The sequence below is a fragment of the Anopheles gambiae genome, chromosome X (assembly GCF_943734735.2).
Source record: "Anopheles gambiae chromosome X, idAnoGambNW_F1_1, whole genome shotgun sequence".
NCBI lineage: Eukaryota > Metazoa > Arthropoda > Insecta > Diptera > Culicidae > Anopheles > Anopheles gambiae.
In genome coordinates, this window is record NC_064600.1 from 18,637,506 (window position 1) to 18,659,200 (window position 21,695).

The 21,695-nt window shown below is 43.6% G+C and overlaps 6 protein-coding genes across 11 annotated transcripts in view; 2 read left to right on the plus strand and 4 right to left on the minus strand.

Moving 5' to 3' along the window:
- The window catches only part of LOC1270437 (fatty acid hydroxylase domain-containing protein 2), a 428,943-nt gene that overhangs the window by 19,111 nt on the left and 388,137 nt on the right, over positions 1-21,695 (minus strand). The gene's annotated exons all lie outside the window — the stretch shown is intronic.
- On the minus strand, positions 1,544-2,867 carry LOC1270444 (transmembrane emp24 domain-containing protein 3). The gene is made up of 4 exons (XM_309138.5): positions 2,389-2,867; positions 2,111-2,221; positions 1,802-2,021; positions 1,544-1,726 (listed from the first exon to the last, which is right to left on the minus strand). Exons 1-4 carry the CDS (start codon positions 2,572-2,574, stop codon positions 1,569-1,571), a joined length of 675 nt encoding a protein of 224 aa, XP_309138.4. The 5' UTR covers positions 2,575-2,867; the 3' UTR covers positions 1,544-1,568.
- LOC1270445 (large ribosomal subunit protein bL9m) lies at positions 8,655-9,902 on the minus strand. Its single transcript, XM_309139.6, has 3 exons — positions 9,734-9,902; positions 9,300-9,626; positions 8,655-9,214 (listed from the first exon to the last, which is right to left on the minus strand). The coding sequence occupies exons 1-3, from the start codon at positions 9,809-9,811 to the stop codon at positions 8,870-8,872; spliced, it is 750 nt and encodes a 249-aa protein (XP_309139.5). The 5' UTR covers positions 9,812-9,902; the 3' UTR covers positions 8,655-8,869.
- Positions 10,134-12,445, plus strand: LOC1270446 (glucose-induced degradation protein 8 homolog). Of its 5 annotated transcripts, XM_061663233.1 has the most exons (5): positions 10,134-10,263; positions 10,336-10,367; positions 10,723-10,909; positions 11,094-11,316; positions 11,387-12,445. In XM_061663233.1, the coding sequence occupies exons 3-5, from the start codon at positions 10,792-10,794 to the stop codon at positions 11,730-11,732; spliced, it is 687 nt and encodes a 228-aa protein (XP_061519217.1). In that variant the 5' UTR covers positions 10,134-10,263; positions 10,336-10,367; positions 10,723-10,791; the 3' UTR covers positions 11,733-12,445. The 5 variants fall into 5 exon arrangements, with proteins under 5 accessions (XP_061519217.1, XP_061519216.1, XP_003437152.1 ...); XM_061663232.1 differs by having other exon boundaries at positions 10,229-10,367; XM_003437104.2 differs by lacking the exon at positions 10,134-10,263 and having other exon boundaries at positions 10,336-10,591; positions 10,733-10,909.
- Positions 14,599-16,895, minus strand: LOC1270447 (large ribosomal subunit protein eL37A). Its single transcript, XM_309142.4, has 3 exons — positions 16,704-16,895; positions 16,044-16,179; positions 14,599-15,051 (listed from the first exon to the last, which is right to left on the minus strand). Exons 1-3 carry the CDS (start codon positions 16,704-16,706, stop codon positions 14,915-14,917), a joined length of 276 nt encoding a protein of 91 aa, XP_309142.3. The 5' UTR covers positions 16,707-16,895; the 3' UTR covers positions 14,599-14,914.
- On the plus strand, positions 18,753-21,520 carry LOC1270449 (large ribosomal subunit protein uL16). 2 transcript variants are annotated; one of them, XM_560169.4, is made up of 4 exons: positions 18,753-18,890; positions 19,305-19,333; positions 20,432-20,737; positions 21,009-21,520. In XM_560169.4, the coding sequence occupies exons 2-4, from the start codon at positions 19,311-19,313 to the stop codon at positions 21,337-21,339; spliced, it is 660 nt and encodes a 219-aa protein (XP_560169.2). In that variant the 5' UTR covers positions 18,753-18,890; positions 19,305-19,310; the 3' UTR covers positions 21,340-21,520. The 2 variants fall into 2 exon arrangements, with proteins under 2 accessions (XP_560169.2, XP_061511801.1); XM_061655817.1 differs by having other exon boundaries at positions 18,788-19,136; positions 19,253-19,333.

The window sequence follows — 21,695 nt, forward strand, 5'->3', positions numbered from 1 at the left end:
TATATTCTATTTTTTCTGTTTTAATAGTTTTCAAAGCTTTAACAGATTCAAATCAGGAGAGCTAGGAGGCGAATCTGTTTTCGTCCGAAATTGGTTAAATTCTCTTTGCACCATGTGTGAACATTGTTGGCAGTATGTGCGGGTGCATCTCTTCCTGTTGAAATACATAATTATCTGTTTGATAGAACTTCCGATAGTTCTGGGCGAACAATTTTCTCCAAAACTTCAGTTCTATAAAGCATGGCATTAATCTTTACCTCTTATTTCGTTGAAAATCAATAGGAATTTACCCGGCGCTACAAATAGCACCTCAAAGTTGTTTTTGGAGGTTTCGAAAACATAGCTAAAACTGTATTATGAGAAACGAGGAACATTAATTTGGGTCACAGGAATGTTTTCCTTAGTTGCTGCGTAATGTAATTCATACTCTGCGTGCCGTGACAGGATCATTTTGCTTCTTTCCAACCCTTTTTTGCATGAATGATCCGGAAACTCAATGAACTTTACGTTTTTCGAAGGCCTTAAGGCCAAGAGTTTTTGGTGCAATGTATGTAGTACGAGCCGATCAGTAGAAATTTTTCAGGTCTGACGCTATTTTTCGCCATGACTGTTTAACGTTCAGTCGAATTCGTTCCTTCACAATCTTAATAATTACAGAGTTTTCCAGGGGTTCTCATAGTTGTGGGACACTTCATCGACACTTTCTTATGGGAAGTGAACTTCATATGAAGGTAATTGGAGTCTATGACACCCTTTTTGGACAGGCTTCTTGGAAATTCCTGTTGGATTTGTCCAACAAGGATGGTGTACAGTCCAATTCCCGTTACATTAAATTCATTTCACTTAAGAAAGAGTCAATAAAATGTCCCACAGCTATGAGAACTCCTGAAAAAACCCTGTATCTACGTCCGTACCGATCTTGAACGACACAGATCTTTCTCTGTCTGCTGAAGATGACGTCTGATGATACCTATTGATCGTTTTATAAACGATGTTGCGCTTAATATTACGAGTTTTGAGGTTTCTGAATACAGCGCCATGGGCACTCACCGTTCTAAAAGCGTTTCGCGACAATTTCTCTCAATTGTTTCATTGCGTTTTAGAGTTTAAAAACAACTAATCTAGGAATTTTCACCTATCATACCCGTTAGTGTATGGATGCATGCAAAAGCTGCCATTCAAAAGTTTCACAATATATAATAGTAGCATGGTGTAAAACAAACGCAAACATATGTATCCGAACTTATTGATCACGGTGTAGTGTTCGGCATGGTTTCCGAGCTACTTAGGGTTGCTGTTTCTTCGATCTGGAAATTCGTAACCCCCGCTGAAGCATTTACCATTGGCGTATACAAAGATTCGAGATAGTCCATGTTGATGGGTTTGCGAGGTAATACTTTTTAGCTTGCTTACCGTCAACCTTTCCTGTTTTCGTGACTACTAGCTCTTGCAGTTCAGAAAACACGATTTTCACAAAAGGCATACCATGTGCTTCGTCGTTTCATTCATTCGCTACGAAATGATGGTCGAAATGGTCTATGGGTACGTGTGTTGATGCGCGGGCTTTATTATTGCATTAGCGTGTAGCTCATTTGGCTTGGTTTCTTTTCCGAGAAGAAGTTCCGCAGCACCAGCACCTGCCCGATCGCGATCAGCAGGATGGCGGCCGTCTCGGTCAGCGACCACCACAGCACACGCTCGTTCAGATCTTCCGCACGCTTGCGACCTGCAGAAACAGCAAACGACGAAATGCAAATTAGTAAAGGGGATGCCCACTGCCCACTGCCCGAGCGATGCCCACCTTGTGCCTCTCGCAGCCGGTGGTGCGTTTGGTAGTCAAGGATCGCGTTCAGCCCCTTGTGTATCTCCTGCGCGGACGTTTCCAGCTGCGTCAGGACGGTCGCGTGCTCCTCGATCCCGGGCAGCGGTGCCTCCTCGCCCACCTGGAAGTCCATATAGACGATTTTGTGCGAGAAGGTGGAAAACTCGTTGCTGAAACAGGCGACATAGATACCGGTGGCCTGCAATGCAGTGGCGAACGGAGAAGGGTGTTAGAAAATGCGGCTCATGAGAAAAAACCGACTCGCGAAGAGCGAAAGAGTTAACGTACCGCAGCAACGAACTGGTACGAATCGAACTGGGTTTTGATTTGCCTGTAGATCACCTCCCCGGTGGGACTCTCTAGCGTCACGTCCACGTCGTACCGTCCGCCGCTGACGACCTGCAGGTTGAGCGGTAAAGCGGTAAGTGAAACGGTTGTAATATTCCCGCACTTGCAGATTGCGAAACAAACGCGTGCATTGTGCGCCGATCAACCCGATCACGCCGAACGGCACCCGCTCGGTTACACGTAATCATCGCACTACACCAGCTGTTTTTCGCCCTTACCTGAAACTCCAACGCTGCCGTCTGGTTCTTCTGTATCTCCTCGTGGAAACACTCTTTCGCGTTGTCGGGCAGCTCGAACGTTAGCTCCACGCACTGCGAAACGGGGATTTGGTGGCAGAGCGCAAACAATACAATTATGGCTAAACTCAGACTTTGCTGCTGCTGGTGAGATTTCCCGTCGCTCATCTTTTCGGCTGTTTCTGTTAAGCTTTCTTCGGGCGTGTCTGTGCTGCGCTGGGGCTGGCGGGCACCTGTTTCTCGTTTTCGCGCTGTGCTTTGCCTGCTGTCGCTGGAAAGGCAAACCTTCGTTGTGTGTTTGCGCCTGAATTCCCTGGCCGCAACGAAAACCCTGGAGTGGTAAAAATAATTTTTCACGGCTTTCGGCTCGCTCCAATGTTTGCTGTGTTTGTACAAATGCCAACACTGTTGACGTTTGACAGTGAACAGTGACGTGTGAGTTGGGCTGCGCTAGCACGGCGTTTACACAGACCCGGCTCGGATACTTTGCTGGCTGACGTGCGCACTGTGACCTGCGACTAAATTTATCCGTAGTGTCTAGTACCAAAACAAAATACGCGTTGTTCTACGACCGCCTAGGGTAACTGTACCAGTTTTCGGCAGGCTAGAGCAGCAGTTTGACAAAAATTGCTCACACATCAATATTTTTCATTATTTTTCTTGAAAGTGTTGTTATTCTGGTTGATAAACTATCATAGTATGTTACAATATTTTTTATTTGCCGGTTCAAAGCCCTTTTTCATAAATATTTCCGGAAAATGCAAACATTGATTTTGCTCCTATTTTCGGCAGTTTGTTCCTATTTTCGGCAGGCTGTGTTCCTATTTTCGGCAGCGCGAATACGGGTCAGAAAATGTTTGTATCAATGTGAATATGTACAAAAAAATGTTTAAAGAAATTTAACACTCTTACTTTCCTAAGATTGGTGTTAAAAAGCACTTTAATTATTAAATTTATGTTGCTTATTTTGGCCCGTTTTGACAGCCATTTTGATGCGACGTTTAAACAGAGCAGCCATTGACAGTTTGATGGTTAAAGCGTACGGTGCGAACTGGATTACAAATATTTATTTTTCTCTTAAGTTAGTGCATTTTTTGTCGTAAAATTGGTGATATTTGGTACAAGAAAGGTCATATTATGTGTCGATATACGCATTGTAGTGTTCTGATCAATTTTAAAAGGAATATTCAGCCAAATTCAAAGTGTGTTATTGTTCCGAGTTTCGGCAGGAGCCCACAACATTGAGCTGTCAAAAATGGACATTTACTGTGTACCTATTTTCGGCAGCATTAAAAGTGAAAAATAACCTGTTTATCGTGATTTTAAAATTCCAAACAAGTTAGAATAAATTAAATAAGCATAAAATCTTTAATATACACCACTTTTTCATTGTTTTACTCTTCTGATTCTCTTAATCACAAAACCTGCCGAACGATTGGCTGACAGCAAAGCTGCCGAAAAAAAGCACAATTTATTTGATATTTTGGAAAATACGTAATGAAATGGTGTGAAACTTCGTATGTGAATATCAAATAAGTACACCTTCACTACAAAATTGTATTTTGTGAAATTTTTTACCGCATTTGTGCAGAATTTCACGTTTTTAGCTATCCTGCCGAAAATAGGTACACTGCCGAAAACTGGTACAGTTACCCTACTCTGGTGAGACCGTACATTTTGTAAGGGAGATTGCAGTTTTGTGGATTCAAAAGCTAATATCTTTTGATCTGCATCGTCTTATTGTGCAACTTAAAATATGTTTTAAGGAATTTTAAAATTTGTTTTTTCTAGTTATTATTGACTCCTTTAAACAATTGATACGTATTTCTACGACCGCCTACACGAGTAAGGCCCGTGTCTGTGCTCCATCGCATGCGATTTTATCGCACGTACTGTCAAACGCTTTTTCGTATAATATTGCGATTATTTGGATGATTTTAATAATATAACGATTATGAAAAATTAAGTTGAGATTGTTCCTACAAAACACCATACATTTAGTTTGACAGATAAAATCGGATGCGGCGTCCGACGAAATCAAAAAATTTTGATTCCATCGTACGACGAAATCGCACGTTCGACGTTATCTGTCAAATCCCATATAAAATTTTGACAGGCCTTCCGATAAAATCGCATCCGATGGAGCACAGACACGGGCCTAAGGGCGGTGGCAACGCTCGTCGGATGCGATTTTATCGGACGAGATTTATATGGGATTTGACAGATGTTGTATACGATAATATAGGTTGCCGACCCCTGGGGACGAAGTGGTGAGTGCCACTCGGGGCTCGATCGTAGGTACGTGGGTGCAAGGAGATGAGAGTTCGAGGCTCTCTCCTACGAACCGTGACGGAGTACGGACGTTGCTGGTACTACGAAGATATAGTAATTGTAATTGTACGAATAAAGGAAATAAAGAGTAAAAGTGTAAGCGATACAACAACTGGCGACGAGGATGGGATTATAAGAAACCCCCCGTGCAATAGGCAGTGATCGTGCTATGAATAGCAACGGAGAAGCTAACCAGCAGACGAGCAACGGTGATGAGGAGCGGCCATCGCACAGCGGCCATCGCGGTGACACGGGAAGCGTCGATCCAACGGAATCTGGACCCAGCTGGATTCACGAGCTGTTTCGCCAACAGCACATGATGATGCTGGAGCAGCAACAGACGTTCATGAAGCAGCAGGAAAAGCTGATAGGCGAGATTTGGCAGACAGCGCAACTTAAGCAGCCCGTGAATGGGTCAGAGCAGCTTAGCGATGTGCTGGCGGGCCAGGTGAAAGATTTTCACTTCGATCCGGAGAGTACGACGTTCGCCGGATGGTTCTCGCGTTATGAGGATCTGTTCGAGAAGGATGCAAGTAAGCTAGAGGATGACGCGAAGGTGCGGCTGCTGCTGAGGAAGCTGGGGCAAGCAGAACATGAGCGGTACACGAGCTGTGTACTGCCGCGTAAGCCGAAAGATTTCAATTTTACGGAAACTGTAAGTACGTTAAAATCACTGTTTGGCTCTCGTGAGTCAGAGGTCAGCAAGCGATTTAAGTGTTTGCAGTTACAAAAAAGTGGACTGGAGGATTACGTGACGTTCGGTTGCCGTGTTAATAAGAGTGTAGTGGAAGCAGAGCTCGCAGGGCTTACAGAGGAACAGTTGAAGTGTTTTCTGTTTGTGTGTGGGTTAAAGGACGACAGAAACGCTGATATCAGGTTGCGGTTGCTGAGTAGGATAGAGGATAGTGAAGTAACCACTCTAACGCAGTTAGTAGAGATGTGCCAAAAGATGGTAACACTGAAAAAAGACACTGAGATGATTGAGAGTGAGAGCAAGGAGGTAAACGTCGTGAATGACGAGAAGTTTGAGAGACCCGGTCCAAAGCGTGGGAGGGAGAGCCATGAGGAAAGACAGGAAGGATATTCTAATAGAGCAGCACCGAAGTGTTGGCTTTGTGGTGAGGAGCATTATGCCCGAAAGTGCCATTATAAAAGTTACCGATGTAACGAATGTAGCAGATATGGTCACAAGGAAGGATTCTGCAACTCTGCAGAGCGTTATAGGAAATCCAGGATGCAATATGAAGAGGATAATTATAATGATTATAATTGAAACAGTGTATATGGTAAACGGTAAAGGCAAAGGTCACGTGAATGTGATATTAAATGGCGAGCCTGTGAGGAAGATGGTGGATACTGCTGCTGATATTCGATAATATCATCAATGAAGGAAAATATTTACCATACGGAAAAAAAACAGAAGAAGAAGTAGAGAAGGCTTCGGTTAGCCAATTGTACAATTTTTACAGCAAAAAAAAAAGTGATGTAATTAGATAAATTTGATGAAATAGTTCATGGTGCGGGTCACCCAGGAGATATTAATTGTTATATCGTGAATGTGTGTGTATAAATCAACAATGAATAGGGAACAAAACGCGAGTCGTTCAATGTAAGGTGGAATGAGCCAAGCCGCCGGTATTAGTGGGGGAGATGTTGTATACGATAATATAGGTTGCCGACCCCTGGGGACGAAGTGGTGAGTGCCACTCGGGGCTCGATCGTAGGTACGTGGGTGCAAGGAGATGAGAGTTCGAGGCTCTCTCCTACGAACCGTGACGGAGTACGGACGTTGCTGGTACTACGAAGATATAGTAATTGTAATTGTACGAATAAAGGAAATAAAGAGTAAAAGTGTAAGCGATACAACAACAGATAACGTCGGAGGTGCGATTTCGTCGACCGACGTTATCTGTCAAATCCCATATAAAAATTTGACAGGCCGTCCGATAAAATCGCATGCGAAAAAGCGTTGCCACCGCCCTAAGGCCCGTGTCTGTGCTCCATCGCATGCGATTTTATCGCACGTGCTGTCAAACGCTTTTTCGTATAATATTGCGATTATTTGGATGATTTTAATAATATACCCAAGCGCCACAGATTAAGCTTAAACGACTGGAAAAGTGAATATCCATAGAAAAAAATGAAAGCTCCACAGCTTCATTGGTTTGATCAATAGATGGCGTATTACAACTCATCATTATATTGCTATCCTTTTCTTGCAACGTGTTTCGACAAGTTTCATCTTATATTATCTTATGACCTATAGCCTCCTAACTTTCTGAGCAAAAATCCATATGAATGGTCGTGTGGTCAGATACGTGGGTATCAACACCAACGACCATTACTCAAATCTCACTAGCTTCAGTGCTGGTGGTTTCCATTGGAGTTTAGTATTTAAACAATCGTATCGCCGTTCTAGTTCTAGCGATGCATAACTTCAATGCGAAACCATACAACAGTACAGAGGAAATGAGAAAGCTCTCCTCCAAGTGATGAAGCTCAACTGGTTGGGGTATCCCACCAACAGAGAGCGCCACCAGCTTTTTCGCTATTTTTAGAATGCATGAGTCGTTTGCCGTCTGCTAAACGAAGTCTTTCTATATTCCGTTTAGGTGGAGAACTTGAGTCGTTTAGAAGCCGTTTAGTGGTCGTTTAGTGGATTTGTGGCACTTGGGTTGTTTGTTTAACGGTACGTAAAATATGTTTTTCTTTTTTTCTTTCACTTGAATCTACGGTTCTAATAAAAAAAAATTAATAAAAAAAATAATGTTTCATATTTTTAAATATTATATGCAATGAGTTTGATAAAGGATATGCTAATGAGATAAATGTTCATAAAAAAATATTTTTTGTACAAAATAATATACAGTCATTATCCGATATACGCTATCGTACGGGACCGGGCGCAATAGCGTATCTCGAATTTTCGCGTATAGCGGATTTGTATGGAAAAATAGTTTACACTACCAGTTCGAGGGTTGAAAAATATCGCCACAGAGTTTTGCATTAAAGTTTTTTGTTGTAAAACAGGTATCTTTTGCACAAATTTAATGCAAAATGCAAAAAGAACATTAAGAAAACTCAAAAAGAGCATAAAATATTTCAAAGTATTAAAATATTTGCAAAAAAACACATGAAGCTGTCAAATTTAGAGCAATCGCGTACTGCGGATTCGCGTATATCGAGTATCGCGTACTGCGGATAATTGCTGTACAGGCGGTCCCCGAGATACACGGTACCTCTTAGGCCCGTGTCTGTGCTCCATCGCATGCGATTTTATCGCACGTGCTGTCAAACGCTTTTTCGTATAATATTGCGATTATTTGGATGATTTTAATAACATAACGATTATGAAAAATTAAGTTGAGATTGTTCCTACAAAACACCACACATTTAGTTTGACAGATAAAATCGGATGCGGCGTCCGACGAAATCAAAAAATTTTGATTCCGTCGTACGACGAAATCGCACGTCCGACGTTATCTGTCAAATCCCATATAAAATTTTGACAGGCCTTCCGATAAAATCGCATCCGATGGAGCACAGACACGGGCCTTATACGCGGATTTGGAGATACGCGGTTTTCTAAATTTGACAGTTCTTTGAGCAAATTGTACTGATTTGACACATCAATTGTAAATTGCCAAATAATTTCGGTTTCGTTCGAATGTTAAAAACTATTCCAAAAGCTTTGAAACTGTTATAATCTGTCAGAATCATATCAAATAATTCATAAAGTAACTAAAACCACCCCCTACTTGCGAAATTACACGAAAATCAGTGATATTTTAGCTGGAAATCACGAGATTCGACTTACGCGGAAATTCGAGATACGCGGTATTTTGCGGCCGTTTTCGGTCCACATTAACCGTGTATCTCGGGGACCGCCTGTATTATACAAAATTCTAAAATGTCAATCCTTTACTCCCGATTGCTCGGAACTACGGTTATTTAGCCTATATTTGGGCAGTACGTAAGTTCAATTTCATGAAATTTCCGTTCAACCATTATATCGAAATCAAAATCGCCTCATTTCCGATTCGTTGGACCAGTATAGCCTCGATCAAAAAAGGGCAATTTCCTGAATCGATCATTGTGTATTATTCCTGTGAGCTCTGCATCGCGTAAAAGCCTACGCTTTAGCCGGCGACGCTTCCCCGAACAGTGGCTCCGCGTCCAGCTTCCAGTGCTCGAACACGTACGGCAGACGGTCGCTCGGCTCCGTGCTCCAGTGGTGTATCCGGCACCGTACCCGTGCCTGCTCGAGATTGTTGATCGTCACGGTGCAGTAGAACTCCTTGTTCTGCTTCAGCAGATCCGGCCCAGTGATGGGCGTGTCCGGAAGGGTGATCGCACTGTCCGGCACGTAGTATCCCGCCTTCCGCAACGACAGCTTGATGTGCCACGGTTCGATCACCCACGGATGGTCCTTGTTCATCACGACCGCCAGTATGAGACTTTCCAGCTTGTTCACCGTCTGGGAAAATGAAGCAAAAAGGAATCAATTACACCACGGGTTGGAACAGGACCGGGAACTGGAATTCAGTCGGCCACACACTTACCCGCTGTGCGTACGCCGAGCTATGCACTTCCGTTTCCTTCTCGTCCTTCTCGGTCGCATATTTGGCCACGTTTTCCGGCGTCTTGTAGACGGCCAGTCCCGGCAGCAGCAGCTTGTTGTACGCCTCGTTCGGCTTGAGCGACACCACATCCCCCTTGGAACCGACGCCCTCGACGAACGCGGTCAGCACCACCTCCAGGTTCGGCTTCTTCTTGATCGTGGTGTCCTCGACCAGATCGTACACAAAGTGGCGTCCCCGCAGCTTGCCCGGCTTCTGGTTCTTCTTGTACAGGTTCGGTGGGAACCGGCGCTTCAGCACGAAGGTGTTCTGCAGCGACAGGGAAAAGAAGCATTAGGTGTTGTTGTTTGGTTGCATAACCCCAAGCACCAGCCTGCTGCCCCTAGCGCCGGGGGGCAGCGCCGGGCCGCACTTACCCGGGACGATTGGAGCAGCACCGATTGGGTGACGCACAGGCCACTGCTTCCGAGCATTTTCGCTACATTGCCCAACATTTTTTTGTGGGTTTCGATAAAAATCACACACAGTCTCGTTGGTCGCGTGCTGGCCCGGGTCGCGAAGCCAGATCTTTGCAATGTTTACGTTTCGGACCCTTACCACAAGCTGTCAATGTGAACGGGCGGCAATGACACGAGCCAATGTGCGCATTCCACAGGACAAATGCAAAGTTTATGTGTTTAGTTCTTTTTAATAGTATTAAATCTTTTCGGAACCCATTTTTTATCAGCAATGTCACCCATTTTACATCAATTGTTACCCCGGTGATAGTCTGGTACAATTCCACTTTCCCAAACGCCGCACGTTCGTCAAGCGCGTCAACATGGCGCTATAAACGCACACGCGCATCTGTCAACAGTCTCCCTGAGACGGATGGCGGTTGTGCAAAAACAAATCGTGCGATCGAACGTAATTAACAACAAAGCGCTTCCGAGTTGTTTTCTCACTCGTAAGCCAAGTGTTCCTTCCTCGATCGATGAACAGCAGCAGCAACGCATCTTAACGCGCTATTATCTTTCAGCGCGCCAGAGTCAAACGGACGTCCCCGAAGTGGTAAAAACGGGCATCTTGTCTGCGACGCAGCTGCAGCTCTTTATTGCGTGAAATCCCACCATCATCAACGTCACCACTCCCGCCGTACCCCTCGCTGGAAAACTCTACCGTCTCACAGTGGGAGGGGGTTAAAAGAAAAACAGCCTTGTTGCTCACGCTCCAAACAACACGCCAAACGGTGCAAAGAGAAACTTTCCACAACTCCATATTCCACGGTTGAAACGGTGTGTGTGTGTGTGTGTGTGTGTGTGTGTGTGTGTGTGTGTGTGTGTGTGTGTGTGTGTGTGTATGGTGTGTGGTGTGGTGGCGAAACGGAAGGGTTGATTTATTTGTTTTTTTTCTACTATCCGCGAAGGTGGACACAGTAAGTGCCGTCGTTTAGCGAAAGCAAACCCCCTGCGTAACGAGCTCCTACCAGCGAAAGATGAGCTGCAACGATAAGAACGATGGCATCTCGAAGGAGGAATGGCAGAGCCGTCTCGAAACTTTTCCGTTCAAGCAGGACGACATCAACAAGCTGATCATGAACTACCTGGTCACGGGTAAGGACAGTGTGGTGGCAAGGGAAGGGGAGCTGTATAGCATAGCGTTTGTTATTGGAATGTGGCGAGTAGTTGCTTGTTTGTTTGTTTGTTTGTTGGAGAAGATCTTTAAGCACATCTCTTGGCATATATAAACAAAAAACCCCTGTTTTACTGTTTCACCTCCCCCCCCCCCCCACCCTAGAGGGTTTTAAGGAGGCGGCGGAAAAGTTCCAAGCCGAGTCCGGCGTCACACCGTCGGTCGATCTCAACTCGCTCGACAACAGGATACAGATCCGGGAGGCGGTCCAGAACGGTTTCATTCAGGAGGCGACGCATCTCGTCAACCAGCTGCACCCGGAGCTGCTGGACAACGATCGCTATCTGTACTTTCACCTGCAGCAACTGCACCTTATCGAGCTGATCCGGTATGTCTATGGCTCATGCCACAGCTTGCCCCCATTCCCGCCTAACGGCCTTTTGTTTTCCCCCAACCAGTGCGGGCAAGATCGAGGAAGCGCTCACCTTTGCCCAGACGCAAATTTCCGAAGCGGGCGAAAGCAACCCGGAGGTACTGAACGAACTCGAGCGCACGCTGGCCCTGCTCGCGTTCGAAACGCCGCAGCACAGCCCGTTCGCGGACCTGCTCGGCCACTCCCACCGGCAGAAGGTGGCGAGCGAGCTCAACGCGGCCATCCTGAAGATGGAGCAGCAGGAACAGTCCAGCCCGCGGATGATCAACATCCTCAAGCTGATCCTTTGGGCGCAAACCGAGCTGGACAAGAAGAATGTAAAGTACCCGAAGATGATGGATCTGGCTTCCGCCACGATCGAACCGAAGTGAGCCGCATATGTGTGAGTGGGTGTGTGTACGTGTGTGTGTGTGTGTGTGTGTGTGTGTGTGTGTGTGTGTGTGTGTGTGTGTGTGTGTGTGTGTGTGTGTGTGTGAGTGAGTGGGTGCTTCTGCGTGTATGTAGAAAGTCGAACGTGATATTTGGGCGAGCGATGGGCGCGATTGTGAGTTTGTAGGGGCATGGCCGATTTGCCAGCCCAAACTAACAGCTGAAAAGAGTAATGGTGACGCGATTTTTTAGGCTAGGGAAGCTTTGAAAAGCACCAACGTGTTGGCCTAGGGCTACAGGTTTTTTATTCGTTTTTTTTTTTTTGTTTCGTGATTAGATTGTGTTAAGATGAGAAAAGTCTAGGAAGGCAGTAGAATCGAGTAGAAGTTTAAACTTTTTCGATCCGATTTTATGAACAAGTACCATGCACACGCTCCGAAACGATCTGTCAGCATTGTACTGCACATACTTAAAAATGGAAACAAGTGCGACGGTTTTTGAATGCATGTTAGTCACGCCCTTTTCATTCTGGGTGGCAAATTGCTCCCTTTTTAGTAAAATATTACATACCTCAGTTATGGACAATATTATGTAGGCCAATTAATGACCTTTTTTTTTCTTCTAACCATTCTGCAATATGTTTGTGTTCACTTTCTTATACCTAGCATCTCATTGAAGGCGTAACAGAAAAAAAATAAATATATTTTTGTGTGTATGTTCGTTCTCTTTTTATTGTGCGTGCTTGGCCAGCTGCAATTGCTGTTTCTTCTTCTTCTTCTTTTGGCTCAACAACTGATGTCGGTCAAGGCCTGCCTGTACCCACTTGCGGGCATGGCTTTCAGTGACTAATTGATTCCCCCCCCTCCCCCCATAGCAGGATAGTCAATCCTACGTATGGCGGCACGGTCTTATTTGGGGATTGAACCCATGACGGGCATGTTGTTTATGTCGTACGAGTTGACGACTGTACTACGAGACCGGCAATTGCTGTTTACCATAATTAATTCTTCTACTAGAGCGGCGCTCCGCAATATCAGTAAGCGCATGGAGTGCGCTGGCACTTACCATGTTCTATTTTTGTCGTATAAACAAGAAATCGCCTACATCCTCTTTCGATTGCAAAGTCGTTTCCAGCCAGCCGTTCTCGATATCAAAATACCTAGCGGAAAATAGATGGAAAACTGTATTGGCTATTTTGAACTGTTTTAAAATTATTTAAAGAACATGATTTAAACTAGTGTTGGGATTTATGCATATTTTATTGAGATTCACTCATAATAATCTTCAGAATGACTACATGCCCGTCGTGGATTCAAGCCTTGCATGGACCGTCTCCCCGTAGTAAAACAAACTACAGGTGGTTCCCGAAGATACACGGTTAATGAGGACCGAAAAAGGCTGCAAAATACCGCGTATCTCGAAGTCGAATCCAGCGAAAATATCACTAACTTTCGTGTAATTTTGCAAGTAGGGAGGTGGTTTTAGGCACTTAATTAATTATTTGATATGATTCTGACTGAATATGAAAGTTTCAAACCTTTTGAAATAGTTTTTAACATTCGATCAAAAGGGAAATTATTTGGCTTTTGGCGATTGTTGTCTCAAATCAGTACAATTTGCTGTAAGAATTAGAGGTACCGTGTGTCTCGGGGACTGCCTATATCCGGCTGTGTTGTACATGCTAAGAAGTCTCGAACGCCTCTGTAAGCTAGCATGCCCACGTAGGTTGTTACGCCAAGAAGAAGAATGATAAGAAGCTCAAGTTCTATGAATTTTTGGAGATTTATGAATCCATCATGATTCTTTTGAAATTCATTAATCTTTCGAGATTCAAGAATCTTTTGAGATTTAAGAATCTTTCCAACAGAATTAATTTCGAGTATTTTTTTTGTTTTGATTATCCATTAGGATAATCCTTGTTTTATAGCTTACGTTCTAATGTTGTTGTCAATCGTAGTCATCTCCGAGCGTTGGTTTGGCGATTTGACGCTTTCTGCGATTTCCACTGACCGTCTCGAATGATTTTCCCTGCCAGACTTCTAAATCAACAAACATATTTCAAAGAGCAGTCGAGTCAAATGGCTCGACTCGATTCGAGTTAAAGAATGGAATTAATGATGGGAAAAATGAATGAAAAATGAATTCCGTATAGTAAATCCAGAATCAGTTTCGGGAACCGACTCCGGAATAGGCTCTGGAATAGGTTCCGGAATCGGAATTGACTTCGAAATCGGAATCGGTTTCGGCATCTCCATAAGAAGAGACGTTTGGATCTAATGATGCTACGTATTGATAGCCGCAAAGAATCAAAATTTACTTGTAAAAGATCCATCCTCATGGAGATTATCGGACTGATTTCGCTTCTGAAACTTCTTATTTCAATTCAAGAACTGATTCTCATTTCGGTGCTGATTCCATTTCTGGAGTCATTTCTGATTCCGTTACCGGAGCAAATTGCGATTCCCAGGTCGATTCGGATTCCAATTCCGATTTCAACGCCAGAATCAGCTCGGGAACGCCACGGAAAACAGGTTGAAGAAACTTCTGTTCTAGGGTACCTATTTCGATACCTTCCTATGGAAAATCCGTTTATTCGTTAAAATTGTTTTTATCTTCAAACTGTCAAGATTTCAGTGAATATCGAAGGACTGGTAATGTTTGTAGGTTCCACCGACGATTAGGTAAGCGTTTGATCATTTGTATCTTTTTATGTTGGAAACACCATGTGCTGTGCATGCTTTGTTGACCAACGACTTCAAAAAAAAAAAGCTAACAGTTAAGACTAATGTCTCGGAGATAACCTATTCTGACGAGCATGTGATATCTATTTGACTTACTATTCAATTAATGATACATCTTATGCGTGTGTGTGTTTCAAACGGTTTATTTCACTTCCTTGTTTGCATGCCTTTACAATTGGATAAGCAAAAGGCGGTTACTTTATCTGCTGGTCTGCATCTTTCGAATCCTCCGGCCACGACACACCCCAATCCACCCTTGTCAAATATATCCGAGCGTAGGTGAGGATAGTGGTGACACGGTGACTCTAAATGATTCTCAAAATCACAGCCCAACGCATTTCCCCTTTTTGTCGCCAAATTAACCAACGGTGCTGATGCATACACATAAGGGAAGAGAAGAATAGGGGGGAACAAGGTGGTAGTGAGTTTGTATAAACTACTGCTTAAGCTGCGGACTTGCGCGGCTTCGCCACCTGACCCTCGCGGAATCCGTTGCGGAAACGGCGGCGCACCACCTTCAGGTAGCGCATACGGCCGGTACCGGTGGTTCTCCTGCGCTTAGCCTTCTCCGACCAGTTGTCTAGAGTAAAAGGGAGAAAGAAAGGGAAAACAAACCATTGTTAGATTCAAATTGTCAGTTCAGACATGCATACTTAGGTGGTACATGTTTTCGCAATTTGTTACAGATTGTTATCCTTATTTCTTAGTACTAACGGTAAGAAAGCACACGATAGTACCCTGAATAAGAATGTTAGTCTGTGCCCAAGTTTCACTGCTCTATGCAATGTGATTGCAAGGAGCTGTCGTAATGGGCGGAGCTATACTATATTCAAAGCACATGTTCTAAATGTTTTTGCCATTTTTGTACATTTTTTAATTTTTCCTCAACAGAAGCATATTCAACGTGTTTAGACTTTTTTATTTGTAATGTTATCCCATTTTCTTGGTACAAATGATGAGAAAACACAAAAGTACCCTGTTTTGGATAGGATAGATTAGTCTACGCCCATTTTCTACTGCTCAAGGCAATGAAATTGCAAACAGCTGTCGTAAAGGGCGAGAGCTCGTACAACGGTTTCAACGTATTTTCTAAAAAGTCTTCGAAGAGCAGCAAACGTTAGACCTTTTTCTGTTGGAATGTTATCCCATTTTCTTGGTACAAATGGTGAGAAAACACAAAAGTACCCTGTTTTGGATAGGATAGATTATTCTGTGCCCAATCCATACTGCTCAATGCAATGAAATTGCAAACAGCTGTCGTATTGGGCGAATGCAATATTTTCCACAATCTTCTAAATCGTTCCCGTATAGGCAAGACCAACGTAATTTGAAGTCCGTGCTATTTGGAATGCTATCTTAGTATCGTGTCCCCAAGCTGGAAAGATGATATTTGCCCAAGTTATACAGATGAAACCGGTATGAAGAATGAACGAATATAATTTGAAAGAAAATACAAGGGCATCTGGCAACACCGGGTTTTACATCTAAATCAATATTTATACTTCCCTCTTTACTCAATTGCACCAATACATAAACATGCATATTTCATTACATCTTACAATTAATACTTACAGGATCGGATCTTGGCTGCTGGATAGCCACAGCGCGAGCATGTATGCTTCTGAATATGGTAGGACGATCTACCACAACGGCGGCACAACGTGTGGGTTTTGTTGTGCCGCTTTCCAAAGCTGGAAGTACCCTTAGTCTGAAAGATGAAACAAAGTTGATCGGTTGAGTGATGGTCGGGTATTTTGTTGTGTACGGGAAACTGAGAGGTTATGGCGTATTTCGGAACGAGTCGCAGGATGCCTTTTGGAACAAGAGCAAAATGCCGACAACCTGTGCCTCGGTGCGCGTGTGTGTGTTTAAAGTGCCTCTGTGTTCAGCAGCAGGAGCTTGATAATCGGAATCTCACGATACAACGAAAATAGAAATAGACACAATTAGGTAAAGCTTCAATTAGAAAAACTCTGAACGTAAGTCTCGTGGCTAATCCTGCAGCTCTTTACGGTACGGCTGGACACATAGGCACACACAACACACACACACACACATATACGCACTACAGAGAGCGGCGTGGACACACAACACACGGCAAATTGCAAACTAATTTAGAAAAAGTTTAAAGAATTCGCTTCATAAGAACCATCACTACACAGCAAATACAACTTTCGTCGTTGCTACTCTCTAATCTACACGTCGTGAAACCGAAAACGTGAAGATACTAACCATCGTGTGTTTCTACACAGCACTTTAGCAACCTGCCTTGCAAGGCACGCAACACCAAAAGAAAGGTTACGGCCGGAACTAGCGATGACTGCAGCTCGGTGACAGCACTGGTGGCCGGCACATCAGTTCAGCCCGCGATGACAGAAGCAAGCAAACTGACCGATAAAGTTATCTTTTCAAGCAATCCGCACAATGTCACCGTCAGTTGGCCTTTGTTTTGCACAGTGGGAACCGATTGTTATTATTTGTCGATTCATTTCGCTTGTGACCGTTCAAATAAACATAGAGCGAAAAACGTCTCGTGCGACAAAAGGAGCTCAATTTTGTTGGTTTTTATGAATTGCGACGCAAATTTTCATTCCACGAGAATCAAAGTAGCTCATTTCACCCTGTCAACCTACTTATTTTTTTTTTATTTAAAAACATAAAAAATAAGTTAAAATGTGTTCAATTTTGTTTTTGAGTTAACATTAATCTGAATTGTTAAAAAAAAACTAGATGAATGTTTTTTTTTTTCAGATGAAGCAGACATATCTCGCGAGACAAGTAGCTCAGTTTGCAAAATTGAGCTATTGTTTGTCGCGCGCGACGTTGTTGCTCTGTGTCTATTTGAACGGTCTGAAATGATAAAAGAAAGAGTATGAGCCTGCTAATTAAAAAAAGAAAAGTGTACAAATTCTTTTTAATTTTCTAAAGTATCATTTAACTGTAATTAATTAACCCTATTCGAGGTAACCGGCTACACGGGTAGCCATATCGATTTTAATTGCTTATTAATTTGATTCTAGGAATCCGATTGATTACATACCGATTGAAATTTAAAACACGGATGTAAACCAGTCATCATAATTTTAAAACAAACGTACCCAAACAGCCAGAATTGCTTAATCAGCTCATTTTGGCACGCTAAAGATCGCTGCTTGAATTCGCCTTTTGCAGTAGATAAACAGCATCAAAGTTCTATGTGGGTCTTTCAAACAGCGCCTAAGCAGTTTCCTTATGCCACGGTGCCAGGGATTATTTTTCTTTGTGTTTTATTGTCAAGCAAGCGTCATCGATGAAATAAACAACAAGATTTTTTTTCGTTTAAACACATATGTATATTTTTAAATTCTTTGTATTGATGAATTACACAAAATTTTACACAATTTACTGATAATTCACAATCACTTCACTCAATATTCATTCTTCAATTAACGAATCTAACTTGTGCAGCAGCAATGAGATGATTGCCGGCGTCAGTCTTTGACACTTTGACAAGAGCCACCTTGTACCGATATCATGCATTAAAAAGCTATAAAGTTCCACCAAGTTCAGTACCCTTTCTTAATAAGCCTTCAAGTTCCATCATGAACCCTACACATAGTGCTAATCAGCCGCAAAGTTTCAAAGAGTGCCATGTGCCTGTTAAAAAGCTCCATATTTCCGCAAAGTACCGTCTATCTCTTAATCAGCCACAAAGTACGACATCGGAACGATTTTTCGTTAAACAGCCCTAAATCAGCTATAAAGTACGAGCTGGCTATTTGGGTTGCGGCAAATGCAAAACTCCATTAAATGTTCTCATTTTGTAAGTTATGTTAAAAATACAATGTAAATAGACTGAATTTAAACATTGTGTGTGAATTTTATTAAAATGGAAACTCCTTTATCTTTTTAAATAATTGCTGAAAAAATCTGTAAAATTGACGTAAGACGTATAATGCACAGTTTTTAAAATTAATAGAGCCATTTTGCTGTGAAAATTTTATAAAGTACTGAATTTGTAAAACGTTATAAGTTAAAAAAAAGATTTTCAACTTTGAAAAGTTATAATATAAAAACGGCTATGAGTTCAATCACTATAATATATGTACAGTTTTGGAAACTGCATTAGTTTATTTCATTCTCTTCCCAATATTTCATCGATATTGGATAACGCATTCAAAAGTTATAAGCCTCCAAAGTCGCTGGCTACCCGGATAGCCCAGTTGCCCGGAATATGATGTTATTTTTGGTTGCTAGTGACAGGGTTAAAAAAATTAACTCCGAAAGCACATTTCCCACTGTCGTGTTTCATCGCTACCAACCTTGCGGCGCATGTCGGCCCGGATGTAGCGTGGCTGTCATCGTTGGCACTGCTCTGGGCCAACTCTCTTTCCAGCACAAAGCTTCCATTGGTAAGCACGCCTCGGAGCAAATTAGAAGGTGAGTTGCGTTCGATTTTCCTCAAATTCTTCTCGCCCAACGGCTCAACACCAGCAGCAGCGGCGGCAGCAAACGGGAACAATACAGCTGTCCGTGGCAAGCGCTCATCGCACCATGGCACTTCTACATTTCAATCAAAAAACTCATCGTCGTCGTCTCCCATCAACCAAGAACCCCAAAGCAGTGGCACGCGGCGGGGAATGAACAGCACATTACAATGTAGTCCGTCGGAACTGCTGTAGAATTGTGCGTTTGTGTGTATGCTTCCAAGATCCGAGCATTCGAGTGATCGAGTGGCCGGTTCTGTCCTTAGTTGCGTGCAGCTGTTATTTATATATTATTTCTATTCTATTTCCAATAAGATTGTGAAGTGAAAGTCACCAATTTCCGTTTCTCTCTCATCGCCATTTTCAGCTCAAGATGGGGCGCCGTCCAGCGAGATGGTACGTATAAGCAGTAACTTCCATGGGAGGGAAGTTTCCGGGCGGGAAAATCAGTCTCCTTTCCTACTCGTTCCAAGAGACCAATCGCGTCGAGCTAAGCTTGTGGTGATATTGTGTATTTATCCTGCCGCTCGTTTACATCGAGTTGCATGGTTACTTCGATCATACGACCGAGCGTTGTCCGGCAGGAAGAACATGTTCAAGAAATGGGTGAGGTACATCCGTATCGAAAACTGAATTAGATGGAATCTCAAATTTACTTGATACAACTGAGAAGAAAATTTCTAAAACCAAATCCAAGCGATCGGTTGTACGAATGTGAAATGCTTCCTTCTAGTGAGGTTTTAACCTCTGACGGGCAATGTTAAACTTAACACTGACCCACTGTCCCTAGAAGGTAGAATAAATGCAAGAAAAAGGGTGAGTTGCTTCCCGCTTTAATCAAAGCGCTCGTTGGGATGACATCTCAATTTTACTTGCAACACTACGCTAAATAGGTAAAAATGCGCTTGACTTGTCTCCTCCGGAAGGTGTTTTAAGGTCATGTTGGTCCTTTGCTTTGAAAAAAAAATCAAGAAACCAAGTCCAGGCGATCTGTTATATGAAGGTGAAATGCTTTCCTTCTAGTGAGGTTTAATCCTCTAACGGGCAATGTTAAACCTAACACTGACCCACTGTCCCTAGAAGGTAGAATAAATGCAAGAAAAAGGGTGAGTTGCTTCCCGCTTTAATCAAAGCGCTCGTTGGGATGACATCTCAATTTTACTTGTAACACTACGCTAAATAGGTAAAAATGTGCTGAACTTGTTTCCTTCCGAAGGTGTTTTAAGGTCATGTTGGTCCTTTGCTTTTGAAAGCAGCGTGATTTACACCGTTTCAAATTCGAGAAGGTATATCAGATATTTAAGAAAAAGGGTGAAGTACCAACCTGAACCAATCAGCGGGATCTCAATTTTGCTTGAAACAGCTCGCTTGTGGTCTTGTGCGCGATTGCTATCTCTTGTCACGAGGAATGGATAAAATGCCCCCAATTCTGGTTTGTTTTCGACACCGACGTTAACCTACGATTTCTACTCCATTTTTCTCTCAATTTCCTAGCTACCGCTACTGCAAGAACAAGCCGTATCCGAAGTCGCGCTTCTGTCGCGGTGTGCCGGACCCGAAGATCCGCATCTTCGATCTGGGCCGCAAGAAGGCGTGCGTGGAAGACTTCCCGCTCTGCGTCCATCTCGTGTCGGACGAGTACGAGCAGCTGAGCTCGGAGGCGCTCGAGGCAGGCCGTATCTGCTGCAACAAATACCTGGTGAAGTTCTGCGGCAAGGACCAGTTCCACATCCGCATGCGTCTCCATCCGTTCCACGTGATTCGCATCAACAAGATGTTGTCCTGTGCCGGAGCTGATCGGTACGTGTGCCTTTGCGCTATTAGCCCCCCCCCCCCCCCTCCCCGTTTTATTTATTCATTTACTTTTTTTATGATGATATTGCTATTCTCAGAGCATTGGGTTATGATAACGTATGATTACCCTTTAATCACGTTGACACTTGCTGATTTTTGTTTTTTAATTGTCTTCAACTGTCACCAACAAGCCACGTGTCTGCAACGAGTTATTAATGTGCAACGTTTCTCCTCTCTCTCTCCCTCCCACAAACATTTCCTATGTTATACCCTGTAGGCTCCAAACAGGAATGCGTGGTGCGTTCGGCAAGCCGCAGGGTACGGTCGCGCGCGTCCACATCGGCCAGCCGATCATGTCGGTGCGCTCGAGCGACCGCTTCAAGGCGCAGGTGATCGAGGCGCTGCGCCGTGCCAAGTTCAAGTTCCCCGGCCGCCAGAAGATCTTCGTCTCGAAGAAGTGGGGCTTCACCAAGTACGATCGCGACGTGTACCAGAAGCACAACGACGAGGGCCGACTCGTCCCGGACGGATGTGGCGTACAGTTCCGCAACGATCACGGACCGCTGGTCAAGTGGGAGCAGCACCAGCGCAATCGACTCTCCGCGTAAAAAAAAAACCAAGCCGAAGGTGGTGTTGCCAGGGGGGTTAAATGAATGAATGGTGTGTCTCGCCCGGTTCTCGCGTGCTTTTACATCGCCCGAGCCGGCACAGGAGGAGGTCTTTATTAAAGTGAACAGAATGTACCGGATACAACAGAATACATGCTTTTGATGATGATGATGGGAGAAAGTGTGAGGCGATTCATTTATTTATTTCGAAATTATTATTAATAAAAGGTAATAGAACTGTGAGACCTCATCCCGCTTTCGAACGTATTGGGTCGGAGTTCAGATCAACCGAAAGTGGCGCATCATCTAACACAGCGGCAGATAATTGAGTTTTTGGAAGGAGTCGCGTGTCTAGA